General features: G+C 44.8%; 1 protein-coding gene across 5 annotated transcripts in view; it reads right to left on the bottom strand.

Moving 5' to 3' along the window:
- The window catches only part of FNIP1 (folliculin interacting protein 1), a 143,479-nt gene that overhangs the window by 36,339 nt on the left and 93,976 nt on the right, over positions 1 to 13,164 (bottom strand). For 3 of the 5 annotated variants that reach the window (XM_089530472.1, XM_089530461.1, XM_089530481.1), the window contains one exon: positions 298 to 381. The exons of the other annotated variants lie outside the window; for them this stretch is intronic. In XM_089530472.1, the coding sequence (XP_089386598.1) occupies positions 298 to 381 (84 nt within the window). The remainder of the gene's footprint in view (positions 1 to 297; positions 382 to 13,164) is intronic. 5 annotated transcript variants of the gene reach the window in all.

Raw genomic sequence — 13,164 nt, forward strand, 5'->3', positions numbered from 1 at the left:
TATGGGAATGTTAATACTGAGTTCAAATTAAAACACTTCTCTTTACATCTAACAACCAACATTGATTGTTAACAATTGTCAAAACTCAATGAACATCTCAATGTGAAATGAGGAACAGGGAAGACAAATCTATGAAATGTTAATGTATCATTTTAATATTTCTTATAAGCCATCTTCACCATATCACTGACTACAGTGTTTTCTTTTGAAACCATGTTTTATTTCCAAGGCCAAACTACAAATCCACTCAGCTTTGTCACACCAACTAGACTATTCACACAACAGCACATAGCAAACCTGCAAAGAAAGAGGCGCTCCGGATGAGGCGGAGCGGACCTTGTTCAGAGAATGCCCGCCTAGGGCTGCAAAGCTGTGAAAAACCTACATGGCAAAACGTAAAACAACATATGAAAGAATGAGGTTAGTAAAGCAGAAAGGACTCTCGGAAGAGGGGCAGGGATGGGAGACTGAAACAATACAAGCCAACACAAACACAGACCCACAAACACAGCAAAACCCCATAGCTTCTACACCAAGATATAGGAGTTCAAGCTGCACTGCCCATGGTTAAAACACAGTCCATCTCAGTCAGACTGTTTACACACACAACATACACATATATAATTAAACAAACAAACAAACATACATACATACATACATACATATATATATATATAATTTTTATGAAGGAATTTTTTTTTTTAACTTTTGGTAAATCTATACACAAAGAGAAAAAGTTCCACATTTTCCTTAAAAACCTTTCTAAAATCTCTTCCACCTTTTAAAGCTCATTTCCCAACTACTGCACTAACTTAATTCTGAAACTATCAATTTCTAAAGGGGCATGGGCAGTAAAATCTTCCTAACTGATCAATATGTGAGCCCATGCATACATACTTGTCCACATGTGTGTCTGTGTCAGCAGATGAAACATTTGAAACAGATTAAACATTACACTCAGAGACACCTTGCCACTCTAGTCTCTCAGCCTAGTTTCATTCTGTCCTCACAGCTGTTTCAAGGAAGAAAGGAGGTTGTCCACTTCACCTGTTCAAAGAGGTGGGCAGACAAGTGCTGATGGCACAACCCTCTCCCCATGATCACTGCAGAGGAGGTGTCAGACCTCCCTCTTTCCCCAAAGCACATGCTGAACTCAGTCTTCCAAAGGAGGGGTGCTTGCTAGGGAATGCAATGCTCCATAAGACAGTAAAAACAAATGCTGCTGCTGCTGCTTCTAGTAGGATTTGCAAGACCCTGAGTAAATGACTAGCAGTCATAATTGAACTGCTATTTTGGACATTGCCACCTGCACCTTCTACCACAGACACAAACCAACCAAGAACATTTGTTTTCCATTCTATTCAGTCTGAAAATGCAAACATGAAAATACATTTCTAAATGTTTCCTTCACAAGTATTCCATGGATCTTTGAGAAGTTTTGTTGTGAAAGGTTGTAATTGGGGGGGGGGGGGGTCATCAGGACTATTTTTCAGAAATAATATAAAATACCCCCGACTTAAATGTGAATCACAGAAAATCCCTGGAACTGGGGGGGGGGGGGGGGGGAGAGTAAAAAAGTGTGCAGTCCCTATGGATTTTTTCTTCTTCACACTACCTATGATAATGGGCTTTTCCTCATTATCTGGGCAACACTACTGAGGGATATAGTCTCTTCTCCAGGTAAACAAAGGGTTAATGATATAATGGTTCAGGTTATAATTATTGGGAATGAGCATCACAGAGATCATGAGGGACAACTGCCCAATGACGATGCCTAGTTTTGGGAGAAGGGTGCAAGCTTTGAGAGGCTTCAAAAATGAAGGGATATAAAACATGGTGCCACAAGGCACAAAAGAGACTTGAGACTTTGGGACTGATGGAGAGATAAGAAAAGTGCTGCTTGCCTCAGCATTCCTAGGGAAACTTGGTCATAGGCTGTACAAAGAGATCCTGACTCCTAGCTTTCCATGAACATCCAAAGAACACCATCTGCACTGTGAGTAGAGTAGGAATGTTCAGCTAGTCATGTTCAGGCTCTCCTCCCCAAACTTGGCTGAATATGACTTAAGACTACTTTGTAACTATTGACTACTTAGTAACGTTTTTACTACTTCTAAGTAACATATGAAGATGCTTTCATGTACAAGATACCCTTTTGAAACAGCAGTATATGTGAAAAGGATCTCAGGGTCTTAGTAGACTACAAGCTAAACATAAGTCAATAGTGTGATGCAGCAGCTTAAAATGTTAATGCGATTCTAGGATATATCAATGAGTATAATGAGTAGATTGAGAGAAATAATAGTATCACTCTATTCTGCTTTGGTCAGACCTCACCTGAAATATTGTGCCCAGTTTTGGGCACTAGAATTCAAACAGGAAATTGACAATCTGGAACATGTCCAGAGTAGGATGATCAAGCTGGTAAAAGGCCTGGAAACCATGTGCTATGAGGACAGGCAGAAGTTGGGCATGTTTGGCCTGGAGAAGAAAAGAATTTAAACATGATAGCCATGTTTAAATAACTGAAAGGATGTCATATGGAAGAAGAAACAAGTTTGTTTTTTGATGCTCTTGGACATGAAGCAATATTAGAGCTGTTTGATAGTGGAACAGGCTGCCTCAGAGTGTGGTGGAGTCTTCTCCTTTAGTGGTCTTTAAACAGAGGTTGGATGGCCATCTCTCAGAAATACTTGGCAGGAAGTTGGACTGGATGGCTCTTGTGATCTCTTCCAATTCAATTATTCTAATGTAACGTTGCTTGCTTTTATTCTAAACAAGAATAAAAGCTTTTCTTTAAAAATCTGTTTTTCCCCACTCATTCTTCATGTGCTTTGTTTGGTGTCTACATGAAGTGTGTACACGCATTTATGTATAGGATATTCCTCTTCCGTGGAGTGGAGGGGAAAAGCTCTGCAAAGTCAGCAAATTAATCCCTTAGTAATGCCCTACTAAAAGTTACCAAGTCATGTGAGAGGCATTAGTGGCTGATGACAACCAGATAGAATTCAGGGGCCCCCTCTACTACTCACGAGCAAAACACGGAGCCCATTACACCACCAATGGCAGTAAATGGAAGAAGTTTCAGCAAGCCAGCACTCACCAAACCTGCAGGTATTCTACAATGAGGCAAGAACAATTAAGCCACCCAGTCTAGTGAATGTGAATCTGCACAAGAAATGGACTGTTAAGAGAGGCTAATTTTGTAGATCTGAAATGAGAAATAAAGTTGACCTAATGTTGGCAGCTATGGTGGCCAAGTCTAATAATGATAATAATTGGTGATGGTGGTGGTAGTGATGATGCCATAATCCTTTTATTAATGACTAAAAGACCCACAAAATGGCAAACTTGTTGGGTCCTCAAGGCCAGATGTTATTAAACAAAAGAAGCAAATTAGGTGCTTTTAAGCAAAGTAACTTCAAAATTAGAAACTGACTTTTCTTTTGTGGCTCATGAGAGTGTCTGTATGGGATGATAGATTGTAATGTCAATTTGAGAAGATGGCTCATTTATGAGTGTGCACTCAGTCCTAAAAATGATGCTTTGGCCCTGTACACACAGAAGACTAGAAAACAATTATTTTGTATCCCTTGTCTCTCTCCAAGCTAGTTCCTTAAATGTTTTCACATATTGTTACTATCTATAAATGTCTTAATATTTTCAGGCAAGCAGATGGAAGTACTCCATGCTGTGCCTGTAATTCTGACTCTGTGCATACAGAAGTTTCCTCTTTTTTTTTTTTCTTGTATGAGAATTGACACTGAGTTGAAGAAAAGAAGAATTATCCTGTACATTCTCTTCTGGTCAGAAAAAATGGGAACTATATCTCCTGTTAAGTCACTTTAAAATTCAGTCACCCAAAGCATCCACAATAAGTGTTCCTGAATACTGAATACGATTTTCTCAGGACCACCAGTTCTGGGTATTGACTTTAACCGGAACTTCAAACAGTTAACAACACCCCAAAATCCCCCAATCAGCATGCTGGGAGCTGTAGTTCAAAAAGTAATTTTTCCAAGCTCTAGTTTAAAAGTCTTTACTGTCACAAATGTCTGGGTCGCTTCTGCTCCCCATCCTCATCTCAGCGCTTAATCAGTTGTCTTAAAAGGAAGGTAAGCATGAGAACTAAGCGTTCTACCAAAAAGCATGTGGGCAGGAAAAGGTTGGCTTGTACACAGTATCCCACTAAAGCACACAGTAACCTTTAAAAATCAAGAACTGGCAAGGATTAATGGGTCACAAGTACTCCTTTTATTTAATTTAGTTTCTAGAAATGTTCTGGTTACAGATTAACTGCTTCTTGCTCTGCCTGACTCTCTGTTTCCTTAGTTTTTGAAAGGTAAACTAGAAGCAAGTATTGAGGAGTCAACCATACTTGGGGAAATTTCCCCCCAAAAGCTATTGTCTCCTCTCCTGAAATATTAATCTTTGGTCAATGCTATATCTTTCTAAGTGTAATTCTGTACTTACACTTCCTGTCACAGGAACTACCACCATGTAGTACCAAATGAGGTACCAGAGAGAGGGCCAGTACACAATATTCCTGCATTTCTTGAGGTACAAGCCAACTGTAACTTCATCACATTAAGACTCCAGTAACAGGCACTAAGCTTGGACATTTTTTAGAAGACAGTTAATGGGAAAATTTGATTATCTTCCTGCACACACTGTTTTGCAATAAAAATATGGTTTACCATTTCTATCATACACTTGATATCAATTACACCAGAAGTTGTTTTTTTTTTGGGGGGGGGGGGAGGGCAAGACCTGTAGGATCCACTACCTTTTAAAGTTAGTGTATGCAACTAAAGGTCATTCACATATGCACTGCACAACAGCACTAGTGGTCTAGTCTACTTTCACATGTATGTGTATGTCACAAATATTGATTAGATAGAGACCTAGGAAATATTACTTTCTAGACTACAGCTCTCAGAATCCCCTGCCAGCATGGCCTATGACCCAAAGAATAATTTTTCTGGATCATTTTATATGGTTATACTCAAAATATAAAGGCACTGTTGCAAATCTAGTCACTAAACTATTCGTGTGTAGAGACGTATGATATAGACAGCACTGCCCTTATCAGGATGATATTACCTATCAACCAGCACATTGCTTGACACCTGTCTTTTAAACCAGAATTGCAACCCAGGATCAAACTGTGCTTTGCAATTCTCAGCTGACTTACATAAAGATGTGTGTAACAACAAGCTATGGCTTGAGCTAAATGGAAAATAAATGAATAGTAATGCATGAATATTCCCAATCCGTCAAGTAAGCTTGTATTTGGTCAATCAGGGATGTCACATTTGAAGACAACCAATTTTTTCTTTGAGATCATCTCTAAAACAGCATGTGGAGAGAGGAAAGCCATCTGAAATCACTCCATAAGTAACTTCCACAAAGTGAAGAATGATATCAAAGAGTAACAGAATAACGATCAGGCTTCTGTTTTAGTTAATCAGAGATGTGCATGAATGCAATAAATACTATAGTGAGCCATAAGTTTAAGGAAATTACTTCAATTTAATACGTCTGATCTTATTAGTTACTTATTTAAAAAGCTAGTGATATTGATTAAATAAATGATTTTCAAAAAGGATACTTGAGCACAGAGTTTGTTTAAATATATGGAGCAATCCCCCTGGTGCTATATGGGTTCACTATGAATTGATCTTTTAGCCATATCATTCTTAAATAGCAGGCAACTAATTAGATAATTAGGGGAGCTTGTTCTGGGATAATACTGTTCAGAGGACAATGAAAGCCAAAAGTATAAATGATACGGCTTACAGTAAAGCAGAAGGTTTTGATGAGATCATCACATTGTCCTATCCGCTGACATGACACAATTAAATAGGCTACTAGGAAACACCTGTACGGATAAGGGCATTTAATTGCAGCCGAAAAACCCAGTGATAATAACCATAATAAACAAAGCTCCTTTTTCACATTTACTATACTAAGTAAAGGTTAAAGATAACTAGAAATAGTAATAATATATACAGCATAATAAACACATAGGCTTCTATATGTGGAAAACTAGTTAAACATATCAGGCAGGCCTGACAGATTCTCCCGTTTTCCTGCTTTTGCTGTGTCCCCTGATAGGTCATCTCACATAATCACAAAAGATTTCTGGACCTGTTAATACAGCTTTTTTTGCTGCCCCCCTCCCTAAGGAGTGCAGGAAGCACTCAAATCCCTGTCAGACTCCCTCAGAACCTCCCTAACAACACTTTCTTCTCATGTACCAAAACAGTGACTGGAAGGGAAGTGATACCACTTCTGGTGCACGTGTTCGTGCTAGTGTGTCCCATGGAAAACTATCCCCTGCCTCCACATGGTTGCCATATTGTAATACAGTGGGCCCCACACTGTGCCCTTTACGAGATTTTGGACTTCAGCTCCCAGAAGCTTCAGCCATATTGGTCAACAGTCTGGGCTTCTGTGAGCTGAAGTCCAAAATTCCTTAAAGAGCATAGTTTGGGGACCACTGCTGTAATGGATCAGGGAAGCCAAGAAGGTAATGTGGAACCAACAGACGTCTGTTGTACTACCTTTGAATCTTCCCAAAATGGCTACTGGAAGTGAACTGATGTCACTCTCAGTGTTCCCAGAAGTGCAGCTGCACACTAGAGGGGGACGTGCAGAGTCAAAGTTTGCCCCTGATCCCTGCATAGTTTCCCACCCCTACTGCACTGGGGCCGGAGGAGCCAGGAAAACCTTGAACTTGTTTTGCTCATTTACCTCTGGATGCAAACAATTAAAAATTGAGAAAAAACAAACTGATCAAGTTACCTTAAAACAGTCAAAATGGCATAATCTGACTAGTTAGTACATTCGGGGTGTTTGTTCTCTTTTGCTTTTTTTTTTAAATAAGAAAAACTTCCAATCTCAGTTTTGGAGAAAGGATGGGATAGCAATAAAATACATAAATATTTAGAAATAAAGTAGTAGTAATACTTAAAATTTGTAAATTTGTAACACTAAAATTTGTTCATATTTTCACTGGATGAACAAGTGACCAGTCTGGGGTATTCCAAGGTCCAGCTCTCACTAGGGGCCTAGATAGCTTTGGTGGCTTGGAGTGCCTTTTGCCAGCTCCCAAAGCAATATATACTGTATCCACAACTCTCTAAATAAGTATTATCAATCAGTATTATAATTTCGGATGATTGGAATACTGAAGCTGAGTGAGAGTAACTTGCTTAAGGCTACCCAGAGCAATCTTTCCCAACCTTTTTACCCTGGAGGAGGAACCCTCAAAACAATTTCAAGATCTAGGGCACCCTGCATAAAAATTATTATTATGTCTACAGCTAGGGATGCCATAACCCAGCGGCGCCCGTGACAAACCCGCTTTTGGGGGGGCCCTCCCGGTCCCGGTCCGGTTTGACCCCTAGCCCCCGGTTCGGTCTTCCCCTGCCTCCTCCCCGCCATCCTGCGCGGCTGTGTGCCACTCTCCCCGCCTGGCGCACTGGCATAGCCTAGAGAGCAGGTCTTCAGGACATCTGCCACTCAGAGCTTTTGCCTGCCCACGTTGGTATATATGCCTTGCAAGAGGCCTTTCTTTCCAGGTTACAGTGAGAAAAGAAAAAAAAAGGCCATAAATCATTCATGTTTCACTGGGAGTCTAAATGCCTCATCTTTTAAATGTATACGGCGTCAGTATTCTTGTAATTCTTTATCACAGGATCGTTTTTGAGGCCCTAAACACCTTTACTTGTAATACGCAAATTTCTCCCGAAGCTGACCAATGGGAAAGAAGCAATCAGCCCTCCACTTGGGTTGGTTTTCAATGGCTTGGTGAAGGAAGAGATTTTGCCTTGGTGGTAAATAATAGAGGGCTTTGGGGTAGCAAAAGGCTGCAGAAATAGTTTGACCCCCCCTTAAACATCCATTGCTCAGTGCTATGGGATTCTGGGAATTGTAGTTTCTTGTGGCACCAGCGCTCTTTTGACAAAAGCAGGCTGAATGGTCCACAGAGGAGGCATTGCCTGGGGGCAGAGCCTCTTGCCAGCAGTGAGGAGGCTGCGATGATGAGGAAAAGCAGGGGCTCCTCCTCCGGATGGTCCTGGCCACTTCCCTTGGCTCCCTCCCTCCTCCTCCTCCTCCTCTCAGAGCAGCTCCACAGCCAAGGTGAGCTGCTCATTCACACTCCCTGGCTTTTCTCTCCCCCCCCCCCCCTCTGCACTTTGAGACCCCTTTAACTGCCAAAGCTCAATGCTCTGGAATTCTGGTGTCTGTGAGGCATTTGGCCTTCTCTGTCAGAGAGCTCTGGTGCCACAATAAACTACAATTCCCAGGATTCCATAGCACAGCCCTGGCAGTCTAAGCAGTGTGTTTTGGACACAGAGATCCTCCGAATGAATCCAGTCCCTAGCTTTTATATCTCTCTCACACACTGCAGGAATAATAATCCTGGGAATGCTAGTGTTTGGGAGACATTGAGACTTCTCTTTCAGAGATGGCTCTGAGGCCACAATAGACTACAATTCCCAGGATTCCCCAGCACTGAGCAGTCTCAAACTGGACCATTTCCTCAGTGTGGATGCACCTGGGGAGGAATTCTGGGCACTGCAGTTCAACTACGTTTGGAGGGTTATGTGACTCCCTGTCAGAGATAGCTCTGGAGCCACAGTGTACTACAATTCCCAGCATTCCCCAGCACTAACCCAGGACAGTTAAGTCACTCTCGAACTGGATTATTTCCTCAGTGTGGATGCAGCTTTGGTGAGGAACTCTGGGCATTTCAGTCCAGCATTGTTTTATTTCTGCAGTGTATTTTGGACCAGAGACAAGGTGACCAGGCATCCTCCTCCTTTTCCAGGACATGTCCTCTTCTGTCAAATTTCAAAATGTCCTCCATTTGGATCATGGCTAAGAAGCATGGATTTATAATTACATGGGTGTTTTTAGCTTTTATTTTTGGCCATGTCCTACATTTTTTTGCTTGGGTGCCCTACATTTTGGGGTGAGGGCATTGGTCACCTTGGTCAGAGAGCTTTCCAGGGGTTAACTGCCATTCTGCTGTGGTGCTGGCACAAACCACCATTCCCAGAATTCCATAGCATTCAGCCGAGGCAGTTAAAGTGGTCTCAAACCAGATGATTTCTCCATTGTAGATGCAGCCCAAGCCTTTTGCCTCTCTTATGCCTGAGATTTCAAAGCCCAGCCCTGGCACCACAACAAACTACAAATCCCAGGATTCCATAGGATGGAGTGATGAGAGTGAAAGCAGTGTGGCAGCAGCCTAAGTGTGCTTAATGCAGTTCTTAACATGGTGCACCTCTTGCCTACAGAGTCTCACAAGACTTTTTTGTTAACTCCATTTCATGTCTTCTTTATTTAGTGGGGAGGAATACAGACAAAACAAGTCAAAATGAAGAAAAACCAGTCCCTTGACCAAGTACACACTTCTGAGAAGTATACTTGGTGAGACACCTGAAACCGAGGGCAAATCCACTTTTTGTTTAACCATGTTCTATATGCATAGCCATGTTAACCCATGTTCAGTGTTAAACCCAAAGGGTTTGGTTGTGGAATAAGCCTCTGAAATATGCAAGAGGCAATGTTAAAATAAAGCCATGTTCAATGCCCAAATGTGCTGTTTGGAATGGGGGGAGGGGGGTGGCCAGAAAGGGAAGTACATTTCTGCAATCTGTCTACGAATAATGTCAAAATGTCCTCCATTTTGATCATGCCTAAGAAACATGCATTTATATTAACATTTCTAAAAAAGCCTCAATTTTTTCACGTGTCCTCCATTTTTAAAAATGTGTCCTACATTTGTCCCGGTTTGGAGGTCCTGACTTATGGCAACCCTATCTACAGCTCAAAAATGTTCCTCCTCCTCCCCCCCCCCCCCTTGCCCCCATCATAATCTTAACAACCTCTCACAAAAGCCAAGAGTTCTCAGGAATCCTGGCTGAGAAGGACAGGTTGCTTACCTGTAACAGTATTTCTTCGAGTGGTCATCTGCGAATACATACAAATGGGTTTCACTGCGCCTGCGCAGTGCTGCTCGGAACCTACTGGAATCACTGGGCAGAGTTTTACTCTGCAACATATTGAAACTTTTTGGCGGTAACTCCGCCCACCCGTTATAAGGCCCCTGCCTTCCCGCTCTTTTCCCCAGTTCCGCAATTTTTCCGCCAAGCAGGCGATGGAGAGAGCCAATGAGAGCAGGACACTGAGGGGACGGACGGGTGGGATTTGTATGTATTCGCAGATGACCACTCGAAGAAATACTGTTACAGGTAAGCAACCTGTCCTTCTTCTTCGTGGTCTCTGCGAATCATACAAATGGGTTTAGACTGACAAGCTTAGGTATGCGGCGGAGGGAGTGTCCTGAGACCAAAGCTATGGTAAACCAAAGGTATATTTATTACAAATAAACATCCTGAACCATAAAGAGTCAGTCTTTTGTTCATGCACAGATAAATTAGCAACAACTTTGCTAAACCTGAGAAGGGAGCAGAGGTCATGCAAGACCGATCCCATAGAAGTTGTGCAAATCAACATTCAACAGTATAAACAGTGTAAACTGTATAACACAAATACATCAGTAGTGCAATCAATGCAACCCTGAGACCAACACAGCCCTCCCGAAAGCTGCGTCTCGGATGGCCCTGGTGTCCAACCTGTAATGTTTAATAAAAGTGAGAGGTTGGGACCAGACAGCAGCCTTACAGACATCCTCCAGAGGAATCCCAGACAGGAATGCTGAGGATGCCGCCACAGCTCTTGTGGAATGTGACCGAACCCTGCCAGGGAGAGGTTTGCCCAGCAGTTCATAGCAGAGGTGGATGGTACTGGCCACCCATTTGGAGAACCTCTGCGTAGACACGGGCAACCCCTTCTTCGGTTCCGAGTAGCATTGAAAGAGTCTCTCGGACCGGCTGGAGGCAGCAGTTCTGTCCAGGTAAAATGCCAGCGCTCTCCTGACATCAAGGGAGTGTAGGCGTCGCTCCTCATCCGATGTCGGATCGGATGCTAGAGTGGGCAACACAATGTCCTGGCACATGTGGAAAGCAGACACCACCTTTGGCAAGAAGGTGATGTCCATACGGAGGACTACCTTGTCCTTGTGGAACCTCAGGAATGGTTCGTCCCTCCTTAAGGCACAGAGTTCGCCCGCACGGCGGGCAGAGGTGATGGCCACAAGGAAAGCGGTTTTCCAAGTCAACAGTCTCAAGTCCGCTGAGGCCATGGGTTCAAAAGGCTTGGATTGGAGAGCGGACAATACCGACTCCAAACTCCAAGCCGGTGTTGGTACCGACACAGGAGGATATAGGTTGGCACAACCCTTCAGAAAGCCCTTCACCAAGGGATCCTTAAAGAAAGACACCCTCCCCCCGAACTGATATTTTGCACAAATGGCAGAAAGGTAGCCTTTGATGGATGTGAGGGACAGCCCTCCGTCCAAAAGCGCCATCAAAAACTCTAGCACCACTGGAGTGGAAACCTGTGTAGGAGACAAGCCCTTCTGGTCAAGGAAGAGGCAAAATCTCCTCCATTTCAGGGCATAAGAACGCTGGGTGGAAGGTTTTCTGGCAGCCAGGATCACCGTCCTAACCGATTCCGGCAAGGCGGTCAGGGCCGGATCTTCCAGGCCACCAGCGGCAGGCTCTCGATGTCCGGGTGGAGAATTCGTCCGTCCTGGATCGAGAGCAGGTCCGGACGCGGGTTGAGACGGAGGAAGCATCTCCCGGAGAGGTGGAGAAGGGATGCGAACCACGGTTGTCTCGGCCACCACGGGGTGATCAGGATCGCCTGCGAGCGGTCCGTTGCCATTTTGGACACCACCCTGACGATGAGAGGGAACGGAGGGAAGGCGTAGAGGAGCTCCCCCGTCCAGAGGAAAGCGAATGCGTCTCCAAGGGATCCGTCGAATCGCTTCCTGGAGCAGAACTGGGGACAGTGGCTGTTCCAGCTGGTCGCGAAGAGGTCGATCCGGGGGGTTCCCCACCGATCGAAGAGGTCGCTGACCGTCTCGGGATGGAGCCTCCACTCGTGGCACACCGATGGAGATCTGCTGAGGCGGTCTGCCAGCTCGTTGTCCTCTCCGGGAAGGTGAATCGCCTGGAGGAGGACACGTCTTTGGATACACCAGTTCCAGATGCGGAGGGTGAGGTCGAGCAGGGTCCTGGACTTGGTACCACCTTGCTTGTTGATGTAGTACATTACGGTGGTGTTGTCCGTCCTCAGGAGGACCACTCTTCCTGAGACAGCAAACTCGAATGCCCTCAAAGCCTTCTCCACTGCGAGCATCTCCAAAGCGTTGATGTGGAGGAGCTTGTCTTGTGCGGACCACCTGTCCTTGACGACAAGGTCGAGCAGGTGGGCGCCCCATCCCTCCAGGGATGCATCGGTTGTCAGCGTCAGCTGTGACTGAGGCTGATGGAAAGGCATCCTGGTGCAGACGTTGGAGCCGTCTAGCCACCATCTGAGGGAAGCGGCTATAGGTCTGGGTACCGTGAGCCACTTTGAAGGTGGGTCCGTGAACGGAGAGAAGACGGAGAGGAACCAGGATTGGAGAGGACGAAGACGCAGTCTTGCCCAGGGGGTGGCGAATGTCGTCGATGCCATGTGGCCCAGGGCGACTTGGACGTCTCTGGCTCTTATCCTTCTGTGTAAGATGCACGGCCTGAGGGATGTAGCCAGGGCCTGAAACCGGTCCGGAGGGAGGAAGGCTAGGCAGCTCTCGGAGTCGAGGATGGCCCCGATGAACTTGACCTGTCTGGTCGGCGTGAAGTGGGACTTTTCCCTGTTGACAACCAGCCCAAGGGAGTCGAAGAGGTGTAAGGCGAATGAGACTGCCTCGTGCAGCTCTTCCTGGGATTCGGCTGCAAACAGCCAGTCGTCCAGGTAGGGAAAAACCATGAAGCCCTTCTGATGAAGGTATGCCACCACCGGCGCCATGCACTTCGTGAAGACTCGTGGGGCCGTGGCCAAGCCGAACGGGAGCACGTTGTAGTGGTACGAGTCGGAGCCGACAGCGAAGGCGAGGAATCTCCGGTGGGATTCTCGGATCCCGATGTGGAAATAGGCGTCCTTCAGGTCGACAGTCGCGAACCACAGGCCCTGGTGGAGGAGAGGCAGAATGGAGGCCAAGGTTACCATTCGGAAGCGACGGTAGTTCAAAAACAAGTT

The sequence above is a fragment of the Sceloporus occidentalis genome, unplaced genomic scaffold (genome assembly GCF_023333645.1).
Source record: "Sceloporus occidentalis isolate IW3139 unplaced genomic scaffold, rSceOcc1.0.p SCAF_1, whole genome shotgun sequence".
Taxonomy (NCBI): Eukaryota; Metazoa; Chordata; class Lepidosauria; order Squamata; family Phrynosomatidae; genus Sceloporus; species Sceloporus occidentalis.